At 32.4% G+C, this 20,376-nt stretch overlaps 1 protein-coding gene across 1 annotated transcript; it reads right to left on the bottom strand.

The window, feature by feature from the left end:
- Positions 1-8,430: 8,430 nt before the first annotated feature.
- Positions 8,431-11,916, bottom strand: LOC136207479 (protein SCO1 homolog 1, mitochondrial). Its single transcript, XM_065998731.1, has 7 exons — positions 11,651-11,916; positions 11,356-11,535; positions 11,136-11,226; positions 10,316-10,528; positions 9,683-9,772; positions 9,450-9,582; positions 8,431-8,729 (listed from the first exon to the last, which is right to left on the bottom strand). Exons 1-7 carry the CDS (start codon positions 11,810-11,812, stop codon positions 8,615-8,617), a joined length of 984 nt encoding a protein of 327 aa, XP_065854803.1. The 5' UTR covers positions 11,813-11,916; the 3' UTR covers positions 8,431-8,614.
- Between the last annotated feature and the right edge of the window lie 8,460 nt (positions 11,917-20,376).

Raw genomic sequence — 20,376 nt, 5'->3', positions numbered from 1 at the left:
CAACTTAATGTACCATTAAGTGGTTGTGAGTATTGAAAAAGACTGTAGACTGAATTCTACCAAATTGTGCCACTTGTTGCACGTAACTATATCATTTGTTCAATTCCATTAACTGTAAAATGAATGTACCATTTGTTCCATTCCATTAACTGTATTGTTCCATCTTAGTACATATGTTGTTCCGGAATAAATATTACATTGTTCCATTAGAAATAGTTGCATTCTTTTTATTTACTTTAATATGATATAAAATCATTTCCCATTCCAACATAATTAGTACTATGTTCAAACACAATTTGTTTAATAAAATGATGTTAATTAAATGGATGATGTATATAAAGTGGTTGTAAGTATGAATCATTGGATATGCTCTTATATTGATCCAAATGTATACATAAATTGTACAAATTGTTTAATATAACTATATCATTTGTTCCAACTTAATGTACCATTAAGTGGTTGTGAGTATTGGAAAAGGCTGTGGATGAATTCTAACAAATTGTATCACTTGTTCAATGTAATTATATAGTTTGTTCCGAATGAATATACCATTTATTCCAATTAAATGCAACGTCTGTTCCAAATGAATTATATCTGCTAAATATTGAATATATTGACATTTGTTAAGAATAAACAAATATAGTTTGAAAAACCTTTTTATATATAAAATTTTATATATAAATTCTAAAGTATATTTACAAATTCTAAAATATATTTACAAATTTAAAATACAAAATATCTTATTCTAAATTTAGTCCAGCTCCAACAACCCATTCTTTTGACTTCTTATCAATTTCTTCTATAAACTGATTTATTGGATTCAAAATAATGCTCCAGCAATAAAAAATTCTAAGCTTTCTAAAATCTTTTCCCTGCAAAAAAAATGATATAATAAAATAGAATAATAGTAATACAAACTATTACATAAAGAATTAACAACATATACCTTAGAATTCTTTGTCAATCCAATATTCCACCCCTTCACACTCTGACCAATGTATGTTTCCATATGCTTCAAAAGAAAAATACCACAATCATTGTGGTTATTGTTGCTTCTCCACTTCATCCTCAGGATTTGCACTTTGTATGCACACATTTGTTTTAATGAAGAAGCATCATTTTTTTAAAACAAAATGAGCATAGGATTTTAACTACAACAAACAAATCAGAAAATATGTTATTACATATACAAAAAAAAAACAAAGAATGAAGTAAATCATGTTACAACATACCAATTGTTCTGGACAATCATCATACTTATCACCACGACTGATTTTTCGAGGGAGTGTCATATTATCCAATATTTCAACAGTCTTCGAAAGATTGTTGACAACAATCAGATAAAAATGTGCATGAGAAATAACAGGGAAAAACACCTAATAAACACCAAAAAACATTAGTATCTCAATACATTTTACAGTATTCAACAACTGTTGTTCCACCATAAAACTTACCAATTCAACATCAGCCAAGTTTTTAAATTTGAAAAAAAGAAAGTTCATTCTGAAGCCTTTCCTTAAAATTATATTCTCTTGATCTACTAGCTCCAGAAAACAGAAGATTCTACAAAATAATCAAAACAACATTTAGCACAACAATTATTTACAAAATGAAAACAAAAAACAAACTTACAAAGTTAGGAAACATACAAAAGCATATGTACTGAAAAAAAATCCTTTCGGTTTTCCATTATATTTATTCAATTCTTCAGTGTTCAAAATTGAACTCCAAGTATCCACAATATTATTGACAATATGATCATGACCAGACAGTGATAAAATCTCCCGTTTATTAATAAAGGTTTGTCCATCACTGAAAAATAAATCACTTCAAAACAAGGAAAAAAACTATCAGTATATGCCAAAATAACATATAAATTCATATAACAAACATAACTTCAACTTCTTACTTGCTTAAATCAGGACTCAGTGCAAATTCAACAATCCTCCTTTTACGACTATCCATGTTATCCATCCACTTTGGATGCCGAGAAATAAATGGAGAACGGAGGTACTTAGATTCCTTAACAGTCCTCCTTACACGACCTCCTCCACCATTTTCATTATCAATACCACAACTCAAAATAATATCTCACAAATCTCGACGTAATTCATTCATCACATCTACATCATAAGATGACCTCCTAGCATACTTATCCCACTAAAAAACATATCATAATTAAAATCATGCATCAAAACTATAACTTCAACATGTCATATATTAAAACTAATTGTTCTAAAAATAAACACCAATTATTCAAAGAAGAAACACCAATTGTTCAAAGAATAAACACTTACAATATTGTCAATTTTCAACACTTTCTCAGACACTATATCATCTATATACTTCATTACATAATAGCCACAACTTTTTGTATCTTTCTGAGATGGAATATTCTGCAAAATAAAATACAAATAACTTAAAAACAAATAAAACAAAAATACACAAATATACATACAAATTAAACACATACCACAGGGCAAATCCATTTTACCAAAACATTCTCATGATAAAAAGAAATAATAGATCTGCAAAACAAATTCATATATATGTCAAACTATTACATTCAATAAATAAAATACATTATAAAAGAGCATTTGATTATTAAACATACTCATCAACAACATATCTCCATTGATCATTTTCCAACCCCAAACGAGATTTCAATGGATCCAAAAGAAAAACACGTTTCTGATCAAGATCAACGACAGTCAAAGTCCAATGATAACTGAAGAAAACAACCACATTAGTAAAACTATAATACATTTTTAAACAAATAAAATAAATCATCAGTATAGACAAATAATGCATACTCTTTGTTTCGCGGTATCAGATACAAACATTTGTTGCCGCACTGTTCATATCTCTATGTCAAAAACTTGATCTTCTCCCCAATCGTATTAACTCTTTCAAAATGATTAGTTATGTTTGGATCAACAAGTGAGAAGTTGATATCCAATCTATCATTATTCACAATCACATCATAAAGGTGCCTATACAAAACAAACACAAAACATATACAGTAAACATGTCATTCAAAAAAAATAAAACAATATAATCACTAATACAAACATGCAATTATAGATAAAAAAAAATACCTCATGTAATACAAAATTGGGCCACACCCTATTGCAGCTAGATCAGCCAATTCATGAATATCCTTCCTCAATATAACTGCTTTCACCGGATGACCAAAAATGTAATCTTCAAACGTGGTAAAAAATGTCCTCCCATGACATAAATAATTGTTAGCCCATCTACACATATCGGCAAATTCATCTAGAACATCTACAGGCAAACACTCCAGGTCTATATCATCATCATCATCAGAATCAGACACCTCTGACTCAATTGCATCATCGATATCACTGGGGAAGATATAAAACAACTCAAATATATAACAAAAAAAAATGTTCCACACATATACAAGAAACGTTCCAAAAAATTGAACCATTTGTTCAACAAATAATAACTTACACAATTTCATCATTACGATCAACAAACTCATCACCTTGATCTTGATTTACACAAACTAAAGCAACAGCTCCAGAAACTATATCAGCAACCCTACAAACAAAATAAAACATCAATTAATCCACAAATATTAATTGACATGTTCCAAAACAAAAAACAGGAATTATGCAAACATAATAAATTACATTTCAGATGAAACAGATTGATCAGCTAAAGACTAGCTTAACAACTCAAATTGAGGAGCAGAATTCATCTTTATTTTCAACCTCAGACCTTCAGATGACCCTACTTTCCCTCTAACTTTCTTCACTACTCCTCTCTTCTTCTTCTTATTCTTCTCCTTCTCTGATCCTCCTCTCTCTTTTTCTAAACCTTCAGCTATCTTTCTCTGTACCTGCTTGTTATATTCTTCATTAACAACATTATATTCTTCCCAAAAGCTAGGCAGATTAAAAAAATCATTATCCTCATCAGATTCATTAGAAAATCTTCCCGAATGCTCACTTGCTGGCATTCGCTCAGAACGCTGGCTCATCCTCTCTTCCTTACTCACTCTGTACTTAGTAAAAATATTTTCAACAAATGTATTCATCTGTACAGGTAAGTCATTCTCGTCAAACATATTTTCAGCTTCATCAACCAATTTAAACATATCAGTTACAGCATTAGCTAACTTTCTAGCCACTGATTTAAATCTGAAAGTGAATTCCTGCATTTATAAAAACACTATTTACTAATTTATCAAAAACGAAACACAATCTTCTATATAAAAGAAAAACACAGATGCATACCATGAAGTAACTGGGACATCCAGAAACTCCTTCTTGAGTATCTTCTTCTACTCATTCTTCTACATGCTTCTTCTTCTTCTTCTCTTCTTCTCTCTTCTTCTTCTTCTTACCTTCAACGTTAGGGCCTTCACATTCTACCTCTACTTCAGATTTCACTAATCTCTTCAATACAATTCCCTTGCCAAAATCACTAGCATTTTCCAACTTAATTCTCTGACAGATTAGAACATTATTCCATACAGAAGTTAGTGGAAAGGAACGTGGCCTCAAATCAACCCCACGTTGCAAACGATCAAAATAACATATCTACAATAAAAAAAATGAGAAAAACAAATTATAAGCAAATACATAAATTATTCAAATAAATTCCAACATATTAAAACAATTACCAGTATAAATGGAAGAGGGCCTGTGAAAAAATATGGATTACAATCGTTCTGGAAAGAACGAACAGAATCTATAAGATGCTTAAAACTAAACCGGCACCAATCCAACTTCGAAATTTCATTCACATTCATGCAACTGAATAAAAACTTATTGTACAATGCCCTATTCTTGTTTGACCGAATGCAAGAATTGACAACAATAACAATGAAGTTCCAAATGAACTCATCACAAACATCCACTTTCAACAGATTTTCCAGCCTATAAAGCACATCTTTATCCTTAGGACTGCCACTATTTAGACCAAAAGACTTCCTCCAAGTCTGTAAAAAATTAATCCAACTATCCCCACTGTTACTATCCGCTTCTTTAATTTCCCTTCCTCCATATGGTAGGCCATAAACACAATGGAAATCCTCTTCACTCAAATCAATCCGATCGTTACCAGGAAGAATAAAACAACATCTGTCAGGATCAACAGAAGTCACAACCTTGCCACAAAACATTGCATTGAGCTTCCCAATATCTAGACACAAAAAACCACCAAACCCTATCTTCCTAATGGCAGCTTTGTGTGTCTCTGGCATAGTTTTAACAAACTTAATAAATGTTGTTGGACGCACCCTCTGTTGGACTAAACCAGATAAATTCTGCTCCATAACAGAATAGGAACTATCTTTCTTCGCAATCCTTCTTTCACAATCACAGTTCATAGATCTAGAAGAACCAACTCATTTCACAACCTCAACCTTATTCCTCTTCAATCTAGAACCACCAGATACTTTCACAACATCCATCTTCTTCCTCTTCAACCTAGAAGAACCAGAAACAACATATTCATCATCTGCTTGTTCTTCAGATGGTGTACTCGCACTGATAACAAAATCAGGATCATTCATATTTTCACGAGCATCAGAAGAACTTTCATCAGCATCAGAACAACTTTCTACATCCTTCAAAGCATCAGAAGAACTTTCATCAACAGGAACACCAATATTTGATGACTTATTCTTCAAAGCATGAGATTTCTTCACAAATTTCTGTTTACTTCCTTCATCACTATTCTTCTCACATACCCTTCAAACATAAAATATAACAAAAAATTAACAACAATACTGAATCAACAAAATACATATATAGTTACAAACAAACTTATAAATTGTTACAAACGAATAAATAAATTGTTCCAAAGGAATACATATATTGTTCGAAACAAATACATAAATTGTTCAAAACGAATACATATATAGTTCCATACAAAAACATATACTGTTCCATACGAATACAAATATTGTTCCATAAACACATAAGTAACAAAATAGTACCTCTTGTCATCATCTTCCATATAATCAGAGTTTATAGCAGCAAGCAACGCAAGCTCAATAACATGCTCACTCGAGCAATCTTTCCTACTAGAAGTAGCTTTCGACATTCTAATATATACTGAAAAACAACAAGAAAACACATATACAAGTCAGAAAACTAACAAATGATAGACGAAAACAAAATGAAAAAATGAAAAAACAAAATGAAATGACGTAGAAACCCTAAAAAATCAAAAATACAAAAAATAAAAACAAAATACAAAAACTAAACAAAAATACTAACAACATGCATAAAACAAAATCTAAAATGAACAAAGAAAATACAAAGAAACTCACCGATATATTCAAAAATACACAAAAGCAGAGCGAAACCTACAGATAAAGTAAAAGTTACAGGAAATGAGAGACAAAAGTGGCACAAAACATTCAACAAAAAAACGAACGGAAATGAAAAAACAACAGACAGAAATACGATGAAAACGAAAACAAAAACATAGAGATACTCACCGATATCTTCTAAGAAACACAAAATGAGAGCCGGAACAAAGTAATCGATCGAAAAAATCCACAAAAGAACGATCGGAAATGATACAGCAATCGGAAAAAACCCAGAGAAAGATCGGAGAAGAACCGGAGAAGAAAGAAACAAGACAAACAAAGGAGATTACAACTATACCCCTGACTTAAAAACTATTTATACTACGCGCGTAAAATTACAAAAATACCCCTCCGTTTTTTACACAATTACTAAAAAGCCACTGTTGTCACACAATAAGCATTGTCACACCGTAAAGAATGTGTCACACCTGATCTCTCCTCTATATATATATATATATATATATATATATATATATATATATATTAAAATCCATACTTTATCTTTTTTTTTCATACTTTATTTAACTTATTCAAATTCATACTTATTCATCTGAAATTTAGAGTTGATTTCATTTTCATGTACGAATTTATATTTTATAACCTCCGGATCATATAAATGATAGTTTCAGATTTTTTTTTAGGTTATATGGTTTATTTTTCACAATTTAGGAATCATAAATTATGGTATAGGGTTTATAATTTAGGATAGGAAAATTTATATATAAATTCAAATCTGAAAAACTATCTACAGTTATATCAAGTTATAATTTTCTATTGTATCAAATCAATAAAATCATTACTTTTAATCTACTTTAAGAATTGGAGTTTATAAATTATGGGTCTAGGATATATTGTCTAGGGTTTAGGATTTATGAATTGGAGTTTAGAATTTTTAAATTAGAATGTAAAATCATACTTTATTTATTATATATGAAAAATAATAACATATTCAAAATTAAGTTTGATAATCTGATTTAGCTGTAGTTTTATATTTAATTATGATATTCGCCTTTTAGGGTATAGGGTTTATTTTTTAAGGTTTGAGGTTAAAATTTTACCGGACGTTTGGTATTCTATTGGGATAGGGATAAGGATAAAGGTTGAGATAGGGATAAGGATAAATGGTTGGGATAAGGATAAAAATATGATAGTCGAGAATTATTATTTAATGTTTGGTACGTGGGATAGGGATGACGATAAAATAATACATTTTACTATTTTAACCTTATTTAAACTACATAACATTAATTTGGAGGATAAGATGGACTTTTCCATCATATTAAAATCGCAGAAGCTTATCTCACCTCCTTATACCACTCCCTCCTAGGTATAGGATTTGAGGGATAGGAGGCTTGTCCCTCATCCGTCTCACTCTTCTATCTCACAAACAAACACAAGATAACTTATCTCGTGTTTTTTATCCTTATCCCACCTCCTATATCCCTTCTCACAAACATCCCATTAGGATCTAAGTTTATATTCTAAATTCTATGGTTCTTAGATTAGGTTTTTTTTTTTAGAGTATCCAGTTCATTTTTCAAATCTAAAGTTTATATCTTAAAATCTAAAATAAATTATTAATTAATGTTTTTGTACAAATCATTTAAAAGTGATAACAGACAGTTTAATTTAATTGGCTACATTTTGGCTTTTTTTTTTTTTTTAAAGGATTACATTTTGGCATTAAGCATTTCGCAGTTTGATATATAGACATAAGAAATACTAGTAAACTACATATACCATATGAATTAGAAACTCAGTAACCATTTTCTCAAAAAAAAAAAAAAATATATGTATCTATATATATATATATATATATATATATAATCAAAAAAATATATAGTAACCGTTTGACATTTGTAGAATAAGTTTTGATTAAGGATCAGTTTATCATTATTGATTAAATAGTAAATATTATTACTATACATGACTTCTATGTAAAGAACCCTAAAGACTTCTGAATGCAATTAATCTCACTACAATGTATCCGCTCAAATTATCTTTTGTTCTTCTTAACCCTTAGTAATTCATAAGTTTTTTACGATTGAATTCAACACATATAATTTAGACATCAGAAATTTCCAGCATGAATTTCTGAGCATATTATTTTCATTATTGTGGGATAAAATGAATACAGCAACAATCACAAATAGTTCGATAATCAGCTACCCAATGTAACAAAACATTTCAGAAAACTTTTAATCAAAATTGAAATCATCATGAGACACCTTGGAGTTTTGAGTATAAACTGAGCATGTAATTTTACTTCTTAGATTTGTACTGCTTTATCTCTTTAATAATACCCTCTGTAAGTGAATCAACATCATTGTTCTTCCCGAAGAATTTCAGAAAATCCATGTTTGGATCCATCAGGTACCTATTCAACCATACAATAATCATAGTTAGATCAGATCATAACATATGGAATTACTACTGTATTGCAGCCTCAAAATTACTAACATATACAGCGTAAATTGAACTAGGAAGATTGAAAAAGCAATTCTACATCAGAAAAACTCTTATTTGCCTGCCCAAGAAACTAAGACCGAGAGCATCATATACTAGAACTGAATACCGTTTTTTTGCATCCATTCTCAGTTTTTCTTTACAATTCACACACCTAATGGCTTTATTTGTCCTTGTTTTAACAGTCATTAGTAATTTGCTTGGATTTTCTATATGTCACTTGTATAAATTTAAAATTTTATGGAAATAAAAATTATTCCTCCAAAGATGATTCTGCTAATGATAATGAGGTGCAGTGCAGGTGGTGGACACTGATTTGGCTGCGCTAGCATTCAATTTCATCGTGTTAGATTTATTAGATGTGCTTGTGATTGCAGCAATACCACCATACGCAGGTACTAAAGGTAGTGCCAATAGACACAGACTACAATACAGGCGTTAATGAGAAAATAAATATATAGAAATTATTCAGTTAAAAGTCAAGCAGCTAGTAAGTTCTCTGCATAAACAAGTGCAAATTCAAAGCCACTAGAATGCAGACATGTATAGAAGACCATTGTTGCAAGTATTACCTCTTAACTTATCAAGGAAAAGAAAATGATAAATTTTATGAATACCAACAGATACATACATGACTATGGAGTGATCAACCAGATAATCTGAATCTTCCTCTGCTGTTTTCATATAATAGACCCGATATGCACGAGCAGCTTTCTTTATTTCTTCTGGGTTGCCAGTTAACCCAACTAATTTTGGATGAAACTCTAAACAAAGGATATAATCACAAATGTCAGGTCAACAACTGGATTACAAGCAGAGCATGGAAATAGATAAGTGTAAACCAAGAGATATGCTAAGAAGCACCTTTGACATATTCACGCACTTGCTCCACAGTATCTCTCTCAGGATCAACAGAGATGAATATAGGCACAATTTCAAACCCTGCCTTTTCCTCTACAAGCAAACAAATACAAGAAAGAAAATAATATAAATATAGCTTTTTGCAACCACAAGATGCTAAAATTTCCATCCGATTCAAGCTGCAAAATGAAATTGTTTTAGACCATACTACGATGCAAAAGGGTTAAAAAAGGAAAATTGCTAATAGTTCACTAATAGCTAAGATCATATTGGACTTGACAAGACAATTAAACCCAACTTATTTTCAGATCCTTATGACCATCACAAGTTTATGATATGAGGAAGTGTTCATCTTGGCTTATGCCATAACTCCTGAACATATTTTTTAGTAACTGATAAGGCTCTTGTTTGTAGTTCTAAGTACCTCTAGACGACATGATAAAAGTGAATTCACTACTACTGCCATCAGTGTCAGCTCTCCCAGAATCAGAAGGCTAAAGCCGAAATCATTAGTTTTAGTCATGGAATCATACTTTTTTCTGTCACAAAATCCATATTTGTAATATTTCATTTGGTGATTATATACCATAAATAACAGTGCCATGAGGCATCATTCACAAACATAAAAAAACTCACTAATCTTATCAACTGCTGCAGCTAGCTTCACCAGCTCATCTGGACAAATGTCTGGGCAGTGAGTGAAACCAAAATATATCAAGGTCCATTTTCCCAAAAAATCTTTCTCCGTCACATTCTTCCCTTCATGGTTGATAAGATTAAATGGACCGCCAATGGCTGCTTTCCCAACAGCAGGTCCTTCTTTAACAGCCTCAGAAGCTTTGTTTATTTCTGTAACAATAAGAGCTTATCAAGACATGAAAAAAGATAACAAAAAAAAAAAAAACAAAAAAGTGACATGCATGCAGCAACTTTAAATGGAGATTTTGTTCCATGACTATCTATTCAATGAAATTGCATTAATACATTCGCTAGATATGGTAGTACAAGCAGCTAAAAAGGCAGTTGATTCGATTTTCTGTCAACACCATCAGTTATCATGAGATATAAGACAGTAATTAGAGTCTTGTAAAGGTGGATGCAACACAGAGGTCATAATACCGTGAGACCAGTTTATCTGTAAAGTCACTTCACCTCATGAAACAAAGTAGATCGTGAATGAAAGACAAAAATACTGAGCTAAATTGCATTAAAAAAAAAAAAAAGACACAAATTTGGGCTTTGCAGGTGTTACTCGTTTTAAGTCGCAAATTGACAAAAAAAAAAAAAAAAAAAACAGCAATCGCACAAGATATACTTCTAAAATGATCCCTAAACTCTGCTTAAAAAAACAAACATTGACCTCAACATAAAAAAATGCATTCCAATTTCCGCATTGATTAGGCAGATAATATATGAACAGCTTCTACAAATGTTCAACTCACCATTAGAACTCTACCTTCAATATGCCGTTTCTTCTCCTTGTCATAGTAAAGGATTATTCCCGCACCAGTTACCATCAACAGAAGAAAACTCAACCAGGAAACAGGCTGCAATCGCAAACACGCAACTCAAGCAACTTATAACGAATCCAACATCTGATTCCATGATCAAGAGTTCTTTCTTAAGGGAAAAGAGAGAGGAAACAAACAGAAGTTCAGAAAGAAGAAGAAAAGTACCCCGCCGCGTACAGATTTTCCAGTATCATTTCCCTGCTGCGAATCGCCAGACTTATCATTTCCATCGGATTTGGTTTCTTCAGATTTTGATGAAGTTCCGGAGCTAGTAGCAGGGCTTGCACTGCAAAAGAATCTCTGGTGTACTGGCAGCGACGGAACTCCTACACCTACAGGTATAACCTAATTAAACGAATTTAAAAGAAGAAAATTATCAATCATTTTGGAACTGAGAAAGAAAAAACCGAAACCGGATTAAAATAGCATTAAGAAAGGAAAAAAGGATATGAAAACAAACCGATCGAAGAAATGGAAGCTTTTGATTCTCGAACACCGAAGTAGATGATGGTGGTGGTTGTGACGGCGACACAAAGGATCTATAATGGCCAAGAAAGCGAGGACAAACAAAACGATGTGCCTTGCGGAATTGATTGGCATGTCTTGATAGAGCAGTGGCCATTGTGGTGGAATGTTACACTCAGACTGGTGTTCGATTAAACCCTACAGAAGGGGTTTGAGTTTCCAGTTCAACATCGCCGGAGTTCTGAAAGTTAAGGGTTCAGATGGGCTTTATTGAGCGCTGGGCTTCTGTATTACCCAATATTTTGGATAGGGCTTTTCTCGGAAATAAAAAGTAGCAGAAACAAAATAAAATAGGATAAATATGATTACCGAGCTTTAAGTATGATTACTGGCAAAATAAAAGTCTTTAAACCTTATAATTTTTAGGGATAATATGTAAAAATATCTTTAATATTAATAGCAATGAGCAATTTTACCCTAACGTCTAAAATGATTCAATTTTACCTCTAATATTGACAGTCAATAACAACTTTATCCATAACAGTAGTAAGTTGGATCAATTCCAGACATTATTATAAAACATAAATATTTTGTTCCTTATTCTGCACAAATTGCATATCAGTTTGTTTTTAAAAAAAGATTTCATATTTTATGTGATTTAATAGTAGAATTGGAGAATAATATTTATAAATTCGGTGAAATATTTTGAATTTTTTTTTATCCAACTCATACAAAAGACAATATATTTTTTAAATTTTCACGTCTAGTTATAATCGGTTACTAATGAATAATAAAATGACAAAGATTCATGACCGAAAAGACAGTTTGATGAATTATTTCTTAAATTGACCAAATTTGACAATATTAAAGATAAAATTGATCTTAACTACCCAAATTAGAGGTAAAATTGTATCATTTTAGAGTTATGGATAAAATTACTCCTGATTGAAAATGTTAGGGATATTTCCGCACATTATCCATCATTTTTAACATAAAAGCCAATATGATTATTGACAGGTCATTATGACATTTGACTTTTTTTTTTTTTTTTAACTCATTTCAAAGATAATCTCATCATCTCTTCGTTTCATTACTTCTTTTCTATCATAGTTTACTATTAAAATAACATATCTTCGTCTCTTCTATCTTTTCCCAAAAAATAATATCATTTTCTTATTTTTTTTCCCTAAAAGATTCTTTTTTCAATTTCTTCCAAAAAAGTGAGATTTTTCTTTTGCAAAATTTAATAGAGAGAGAAATTCTCTCATTAAAATAAAACTTTGAATTGTTAAGAGGAAGGGATTGTTATAGATATAATTCGAATACAAGGACGGATTCTTAGATCACCTCTTATAGTGAGAGGTCTGTTGATATTAGTTGCAATGGAAGAATGAACTTTGATTGTGTATTATCGGTCACGTATAAGCTACACCAAAGTTAATGAGGAAATTAAGAAATTCTTTATTTAATTCCCTTTTGAGATGAAGATCTTTCTCACCTTCAGGACTAAATTCTCCCAGAACGCTAGTTAAACTAAGAAAGGTCCTTCTTTATTTTGGCCTCTATTGTTTGATTATTCTCGAATCCACATTAGAAGACTACTCTTTTAAGTGTACAGATAAATCACGCACACAGAAAAAGACACGAAGATCTACGAAATAATAATGAACGAGTGAGATATAGAGAGGATGAAGGAAGGCGACGACTTTAAGAGAGGAGAAAGGCATAAACTCAATTCTCTTTTACGTTATGAGTTGTGCATCCAGGGTTAAGGCTTGAGTACACTTATATATTTGAGCTAATGTGTTACTTTTAACTCATTTCCTTGACCCCGCTCCATATCCTCCATAGGCAAATTATTTGGCACATGCCAAATTTCTTACATCTCATACTCGTACATGACCGAACATATTCCATCTTATTTCTCTTATTCCCATTTGTATTCGTAAATAGTTCATGCGATCGATATACAAACAAAATTTCTAATGCTACATACTCATTTGAGATATACGGAGTTTTGGCTAACTATATGTTTCTCCTAGACTCCACATCACATCCACACCATAATTTCAATCTTTACATGTTTTTATTTTCACAATTACGCACAAGTGTATAAATATCCAAATGGTGAAAAATAGAACTCCAAGACGTGAATACATGGAAATATTTTCCTCATACTATATTCTATCCATTTCCTAGTAAGAAAACGTAGCATGGCCTGGATTTCCTCTTATTCAAGTCTTTTGTCCTATCTACATATGTGTATCCTCTTACCTGAAGAACTTTGAATCTACAACATAGAGAGAAATTTGCATTGATTTTGAGATACTTTAGTGATAATAGTCTCACTACTATCAGTACACACGTCTCAATGCCAAAATGATAAAGAGATGGCACTATTCACTCACAAGATGAAGCAAATGTTCAGAAATAATGACAAGTATGGCAAAAAGCCATTCAAAAGGTCTAACAAACCTAAATGAGAGTACAATAATAACAAGTTCAAGAAGGAACCCTTCAAGCCTATCACATGCTTTGAATGTTATCAGCTAGGGCACATAAAGTCCAACTGCCCAAATCTCAAAAAGGAGAAGAGACATGGCAAGAAGGCCATGGTAGCCATATCGAGTGATAGTGATGAGACATCATCCTTCGAGAATGAAGCCGCTGAATTTGCTAATATATGGTTCATGGCTATTGAGACTGAAGAACCCAGAGCTGCTAAGATTGTTGGGTCATCCAATAGTTCTAACGAGAAAGAACCTGACTAGAGTATTGAGGTAAGTCCCTTCTCTGTATTTCGAGAACAAACGATTAATGTTATGTGTGATCTTTATTCGTTAATGAAAAATTATAACAAAAGACCAGAGCATTAAATATACAATGTGGTAAGATTGAAGAACTCAAACTCTCAGATATCAGATATCTCCTACAAGATAATACTCGTCAAGATGAGAATTTAAAAACCGTGATGAAATTTGTCACTCATGTCTCTGAGGAAAATAAATCTGTCAAGAAGGACATCACATCAATTCAGAGTCACCAAGTGACTCAAAAGAGATATAGTCACCATCACCAGTACTCTATAAGTAAAGCTCCCATTAGGAACAGATGGAAAACAAGGCGAGAAGTTGTTTGAAACTTCTGCTGTAGAAGAGGCCACACAATTGAGATGTGTTGGCATAAAAATGGCTATTACGATCAGTATAATGAAAGACCTGTTAGAGCTAACCCAAAAGGACCCAAAAATACTTGGGTACCTAAGAAGAATTAATCATTTTGGAGGTTGGCATGAGATGTGCTCAAGAGTCAAAGATGTGGTATATTAACAGCGCATGCTCAAGACACATGTTAGGTGATGAAACTCAATTCATCACACTATAGTGTAAACGAGGTGGAAATGTAAGTTTCAGAGACGATAAGAAAGGAAAGATAGAGGGCTCTGGGTCTATTAGAACCAATTCAACTATTGACAACTTATTCCTAGTCAAAGGTATGAAGTATAACCTACTGAGCGTGGCTCAGCTCTGCGACAAAGGCAGGAAGGTCATCACTAACAGTACGACAAACTCTCTAATCATTATTGGTCTTAGAATAGATAATGTTTTTATGCTTAACCTGGAAAATAAGTTTTCAAAATAAATATGCTTAATCTCAAAGGAAGAAAATTCATAGCTATGGCACAGAAGACTTGGTCATGTAAGCATGGATCTTCTCGCCAAATTAACAAGAAAGCAACTTGTTGAAGGCCTCTCAATCTTAAAATTCAAAAAATATCATTTATGCAAAGCTTGTCAGTTTGGAAAAAAAACACAAAAATCTTTCAAAAGAATAAATCTGATTTCAACCAAACTTCCATTAGAGCTACTGCATTCAGATCTTTTTGGTTGTGTGCAACTGATAGGGGTCAAAACCCCCCTATATTTTAGTACGGTTTTAGAGATTATTTTGTATCTTTTATTATCTTTTTATTTGCTTTAATAGTAATTTATCATTATTTTATCAATTTTAGGTTTTTAATTATTTTTTAGCATTTTATTAAATATTCATAACTTTTGTCAAGTATTTTATCATTTTTAATAAATTAATCTTCTATATGTTATTTTGAGCTTTTATCTGTACCCAAAATTAAGAAATTAACCTACAAAAAATAAATCAAATTTGACTTGGTAATTAAAAAAGATTTTTGGTAGGATAATTAATTAATTTTGGGTGAATTATCTAAATAATATTTTATGAGATTATGTGCAGATTTTTAGAGATAAATGTGGAGATCTTTAAGGTTCAGAATCAAGAGGCTTTCTGACCAGATTCATTGGACTCAGCCTTTCTGACCAGATTCATTGAACCTACTCAAGAGTTCAAATCCAAATAAAAATCCTGCAGAATATTTTGACATATTTTTAGGGATTATCTTTGGGTTTTTGTATTTAAATAATTGGGTTTTCCATCCCCAAAGATTAATTAGTTTTGATTAGATAATCTTTATTAGAGAGCTAGTTTTTCATTAGAATAACTTTTCATTAATTAATTAGTCTTTTGTTAGAATAGTTTTATATTAATTAGTCTTTCATTAGAATAGCTTTTAGTTTTTCATTATAAATAGCTTTCATTAGTTAGTTTTTAATAAATCAGAATTAGTTTGTAATCAGTTTTTATTTTTAGAATAGTTAGAAATCAGTTTTTAGTTTTAGAATTGGTTCATAGTTTTTAATCCAAAGTTTATTTAATAAATTTCTTCCACATTGAGAATAAAATTCATCTTCTTCCATTCTACCATTAACATCTGAGAAACTCCTTTTCATCCATTCCATAAATTTTCAAGTTCATCCACGCCAAGTTCAGGAAGACGGCCGCTTGAGTTGACATGTTTCAAAATAGTATTTTACCCTTTTTACTTCTGTTTACTTTTAGATTCTTCCTATGAATCCTGAATTGGTTTTAACCGTGTGGCAATTTTCTTCCATCTTTAATCTAAATATTCAATTTAGTATAGTTTACATGTTTATGAGTTTTTAATGTCTGCCTAGCATATTGATTAAATCATTCAATAATCCAAATATAATCTAAGTTCATATTGCGAGTCAAATTTGATTCCATGTAATCAAAGAACCTATGAAATTGACAACTTCATAGTTGGTAAGACCCAAATTGCTGAATCTTAAAGTTAGTTTCAGCCTGACAAGGGAATAACGGACTAGGGACCCTAGAAGGATAAGTAGGTTTAATCTTTAAGTATGTCTAAGCCATATTGAATTTCTTGTAATCATAAATCGAATGCTATTAAATATTTGTTTTATCCAGGGGCGGATCCAGCCCAGAGCCCGTGGGGGCCGAAGCCCCCACGGCCATCGGCTCCGCCCTTGAGTGTCGTTATTTTTGTTCCGTGTAGCCACCCCAAATATTAGTATATATTTAACCTATGTAGTATTATCTCAAAAGTTTAAAGTAGATGAGTTGGTTAAGAGTCTTGTTTTTAAAGTGAGAGGTCATGGGTTCAAACCATACCAAACTCATTTTTTGTTTTTATATGAAGTTATTTTTATTATATCTCTTTTTTTAAGAATTTATTATCTCTTTTCTATAAAACAAATCAATTTCTTATTTTCAGATTCAATTTAACTTAATTTCTAAATTAAATTTTATGAAAATTATAAAAAAAAAATTATAGCTAAAAATAAGAATTTTTTTGAAAATGTTACAATTTTTAGCTAACATACCAAAACCATAAAGTTTAAGTGTGCTAAAAGCTTAAGCCATTTGTTTGAGAGGAGGTTAATGGAAGTAAATGGGAGTAATGGAAGGTTAAGTATTGAGTTAACCTTGTTTGGGAGTTATGTTTTGAGCGTAAATGGAGGTTAATGGGGTTAAATGTTTACTTCCTCTAACCTCCAAAATCTAACCTCCAAATTGGGGGTTAATGGGAGTAACGTAAACTTTTTTTAAAATTTCTTGTCTCTGCGGATAAATTTAACTTTCCTTCCCCTCCATATTTAAACTCCCAAACAAGGTTAAACATTTAACCTCATTTACATCCTATAAACTCCCAAACAAGGTTAATTGTTAACTTTCCATTCCATCACTTCCCTTCCCTTTCCATTACCTCCTTTAACTCTCCCCTCCATTAACCTCCAAACTCCCAAACAAAGGCTAAAAAAAATTTCCACCCCCAACAGACTGGACTTCGAAAAATTACTCCCAATAATCGGACTAAAATCAGCCCCCTCGGACGTCGATTCCTGGATCCGCCACTGGTTTTATCGTACCATTATTATTTTCACTTTTGGGAATTTATGAATAGCTTTGGATTATATTAGGAGTAGATTAATTTAGAACAACAATCCTTCAATCTAAACCATCATCGCCTAGATAACATTAGAAGCCTAGTAGTATGGTACTTGTGATATAAATCCTGTGAATTCGATACCTGGACTTGTCCAGATTTATTACTTGATAATAGACCTGTCCACGGGCCCGGGTACCCGCCCGGCCCGCCCAGGCCCGTGTCCCTTGGGCCGGGCTTGGACAATGATAATTGATGTTAGGCCCAGCCCGGCCCAGGCCCGCTAAAGCCCGCCTATTTTTTGGGCGGGCTTGGGATTAATGCAAATAGCACGGGCCGGCCCGGCCCGGCCCGCCTACTAATATTAATTAATAAATTTTTTATATTTATATATTTATATATTAAATATTTATTTTTAAGTATTAAAATTTATTTTTTATAATTAAAAAATTATATTTATATGTTTAGATGGGTTTACATGGACTGGGCTTGGGATTTGATTTTTAAGCCCAAGCCCGAGCCCGAGCCCGCCTAAATTACTAGTGGGCTGGACTGGGCTTGGGCTTAGGACTTTTATACAAAAGCCCGCCTGGCCCGGCCCGAACCCGGCCCAACCCGACCCATGGCCAAGTCTACTTGATAACGACGGGATACACTTGTCCCTTAGTGAGTCTTCGAGCGACAGCTCGGGGCGCATCAGTAGCCTCTGAGTCTGGGCAGAAAAAGATACTCCTTAGTTGTAGTAGATGACTATTCTCGACATACATGGGTCATCTTATTTAGTAGCAAAGATGAATCATTCGAGACATTCTTAGCACTTTGTAAGAGGGTTGAGAATGAGCATGACTTAAAGATAACTCATATCAGAAGTGATAATGGTGGAGTGACCAATGATGATAGGATCAATGATGCCTTAGATGGACCTTCCCACATGGATGATAAGGTTGCTAAAGTGTCTGCCATTTGGTTATCTTCACGGGCTACATGATTGAACTTGCAACTGCCAAACATAGCTTTTCGATCCCAAAGAAGTTCGGAGTATGGTTTCAAACTTTCTTCGCGGACTTCCCATATCTCTTAGACTTGTTTACAAACAAAATATCACGATTTTAAAACTTGCAAACATGGATTTGCGGTTTGTGTAGAGTTTGTAGTGAAAAGATTTGTGAGGTACTTTTTTGGTTAAAAGATACTTGTGGTTTAGTTAATTTGCAAAAATTAATATCTCCAAAGAGCTCAATTTTAGGGTAAATAACCACGATAATTTTTTTACGCAATATCTGAATTTGCAAACTACACAAACCACAAAACTTTGTTGCAAGATTTTAAACCACGGGACTACATTTGCAAAAAAGTCAAACCATAATATTTTTTTTTTAATTTAGCCTTGCAATTATATAAGTGCTAACTGATTCGTTCTCTGTAAAATATTAGATCTTTATTTGGTTTTCTTGGTTCAGCGAAAAAAAGTAATTTTTAAATTTATATAAAAAATAGAGTATTGAAAATAGGAGCCTAGGGCCTATGAAATGTTGTACCCGCCACTAATTATTTGTTATATTAAGTATTCAGCGAGTTGTGGTGGTATCTTAAGGGACGATTCTGGTCGTTCTCTAGGCTCTTTTGCATTCCTTTCTCAGCTTACGTTTGCCGATATGGATGAACTACAAGCCGTTATCGCGGTAATCAAATAGGCTCACTCAAGAGGTTAGCACAAACTTTGGCTTAAAAGTGATTCACCTTACGTTGTGACGGCTCTGCACTCCTGTGCGAAACTCGTGCCTTGGCAACTCCAACTAGATTGGTTTGAATGTCTCTTTCTCCTCACGCTGATGCACACCGTAGTTTCGCACGTCTTCCGCGAGAGAAACCAGGTGGCTGATGTGCTCGCTTGCTTTGGCCCGTACCAGCCCCATCTTTCTCTGGTCGAACTCGGCTCTAGACTTTTGTCATAGTCTTATTAGAGATAATGCTAGTGGTCGAATCACATATTGGTTCGCTTAGTTTTGTTCGATTTTTTATGTTTTCGTTTGTATGAACTTTTTATTTTCTAATTTATAAAATTGGGTCGCGGGTTTGTGGGTTGTAGAGGGTGCCAATCTTGTTGGGATGTCCTGCTTCCACACTCTCTCCTCCTCGCTTCGAATAACAAAAATATTCCTATTGGTTTTTCTTTTAATTCTTAAGATCTTTTCATAAAAAATATTTCAATCCTTTAAAGAAATCTATTTTGTTTATTTATTCTAGAGCTAGATCTTTTCATAAAAAATATTTCAATCCTTTAAAGAAATCTATTTTGTTTATTTATTCTAGAGCTAAGTTTAAATAAATAAAATATACCTTTTCTTAATATAATATCCATCTTTCCTCTGAAGACAAGCGTATCCTAAGATCTAAGTGGAAATTGGCATTAATTGTCACTGTTCTGGGGAAAAGGA

The sequence above is a fragment of the Euphorbia lathyris genome, chromosome 9, assembly GCF_963576675.1.
Source record: "Euphorbia lathyris chromosome 9, ddEupLath1.1, whole genome shotgun sequence".
Classification (NCBI taxonomy): Eukaryota; Viridiplantae; Streptophyta; class Magnoliopsida; order Malpighiales; family Euphorbiaceae; genus Euphorbia; species Euphorbia lathyris.
The sequence above is the reverse complement of the archived record's forward strand: the minus strand, read 5'-3'. Positions and strand labels throughout refer to the sequence as shown.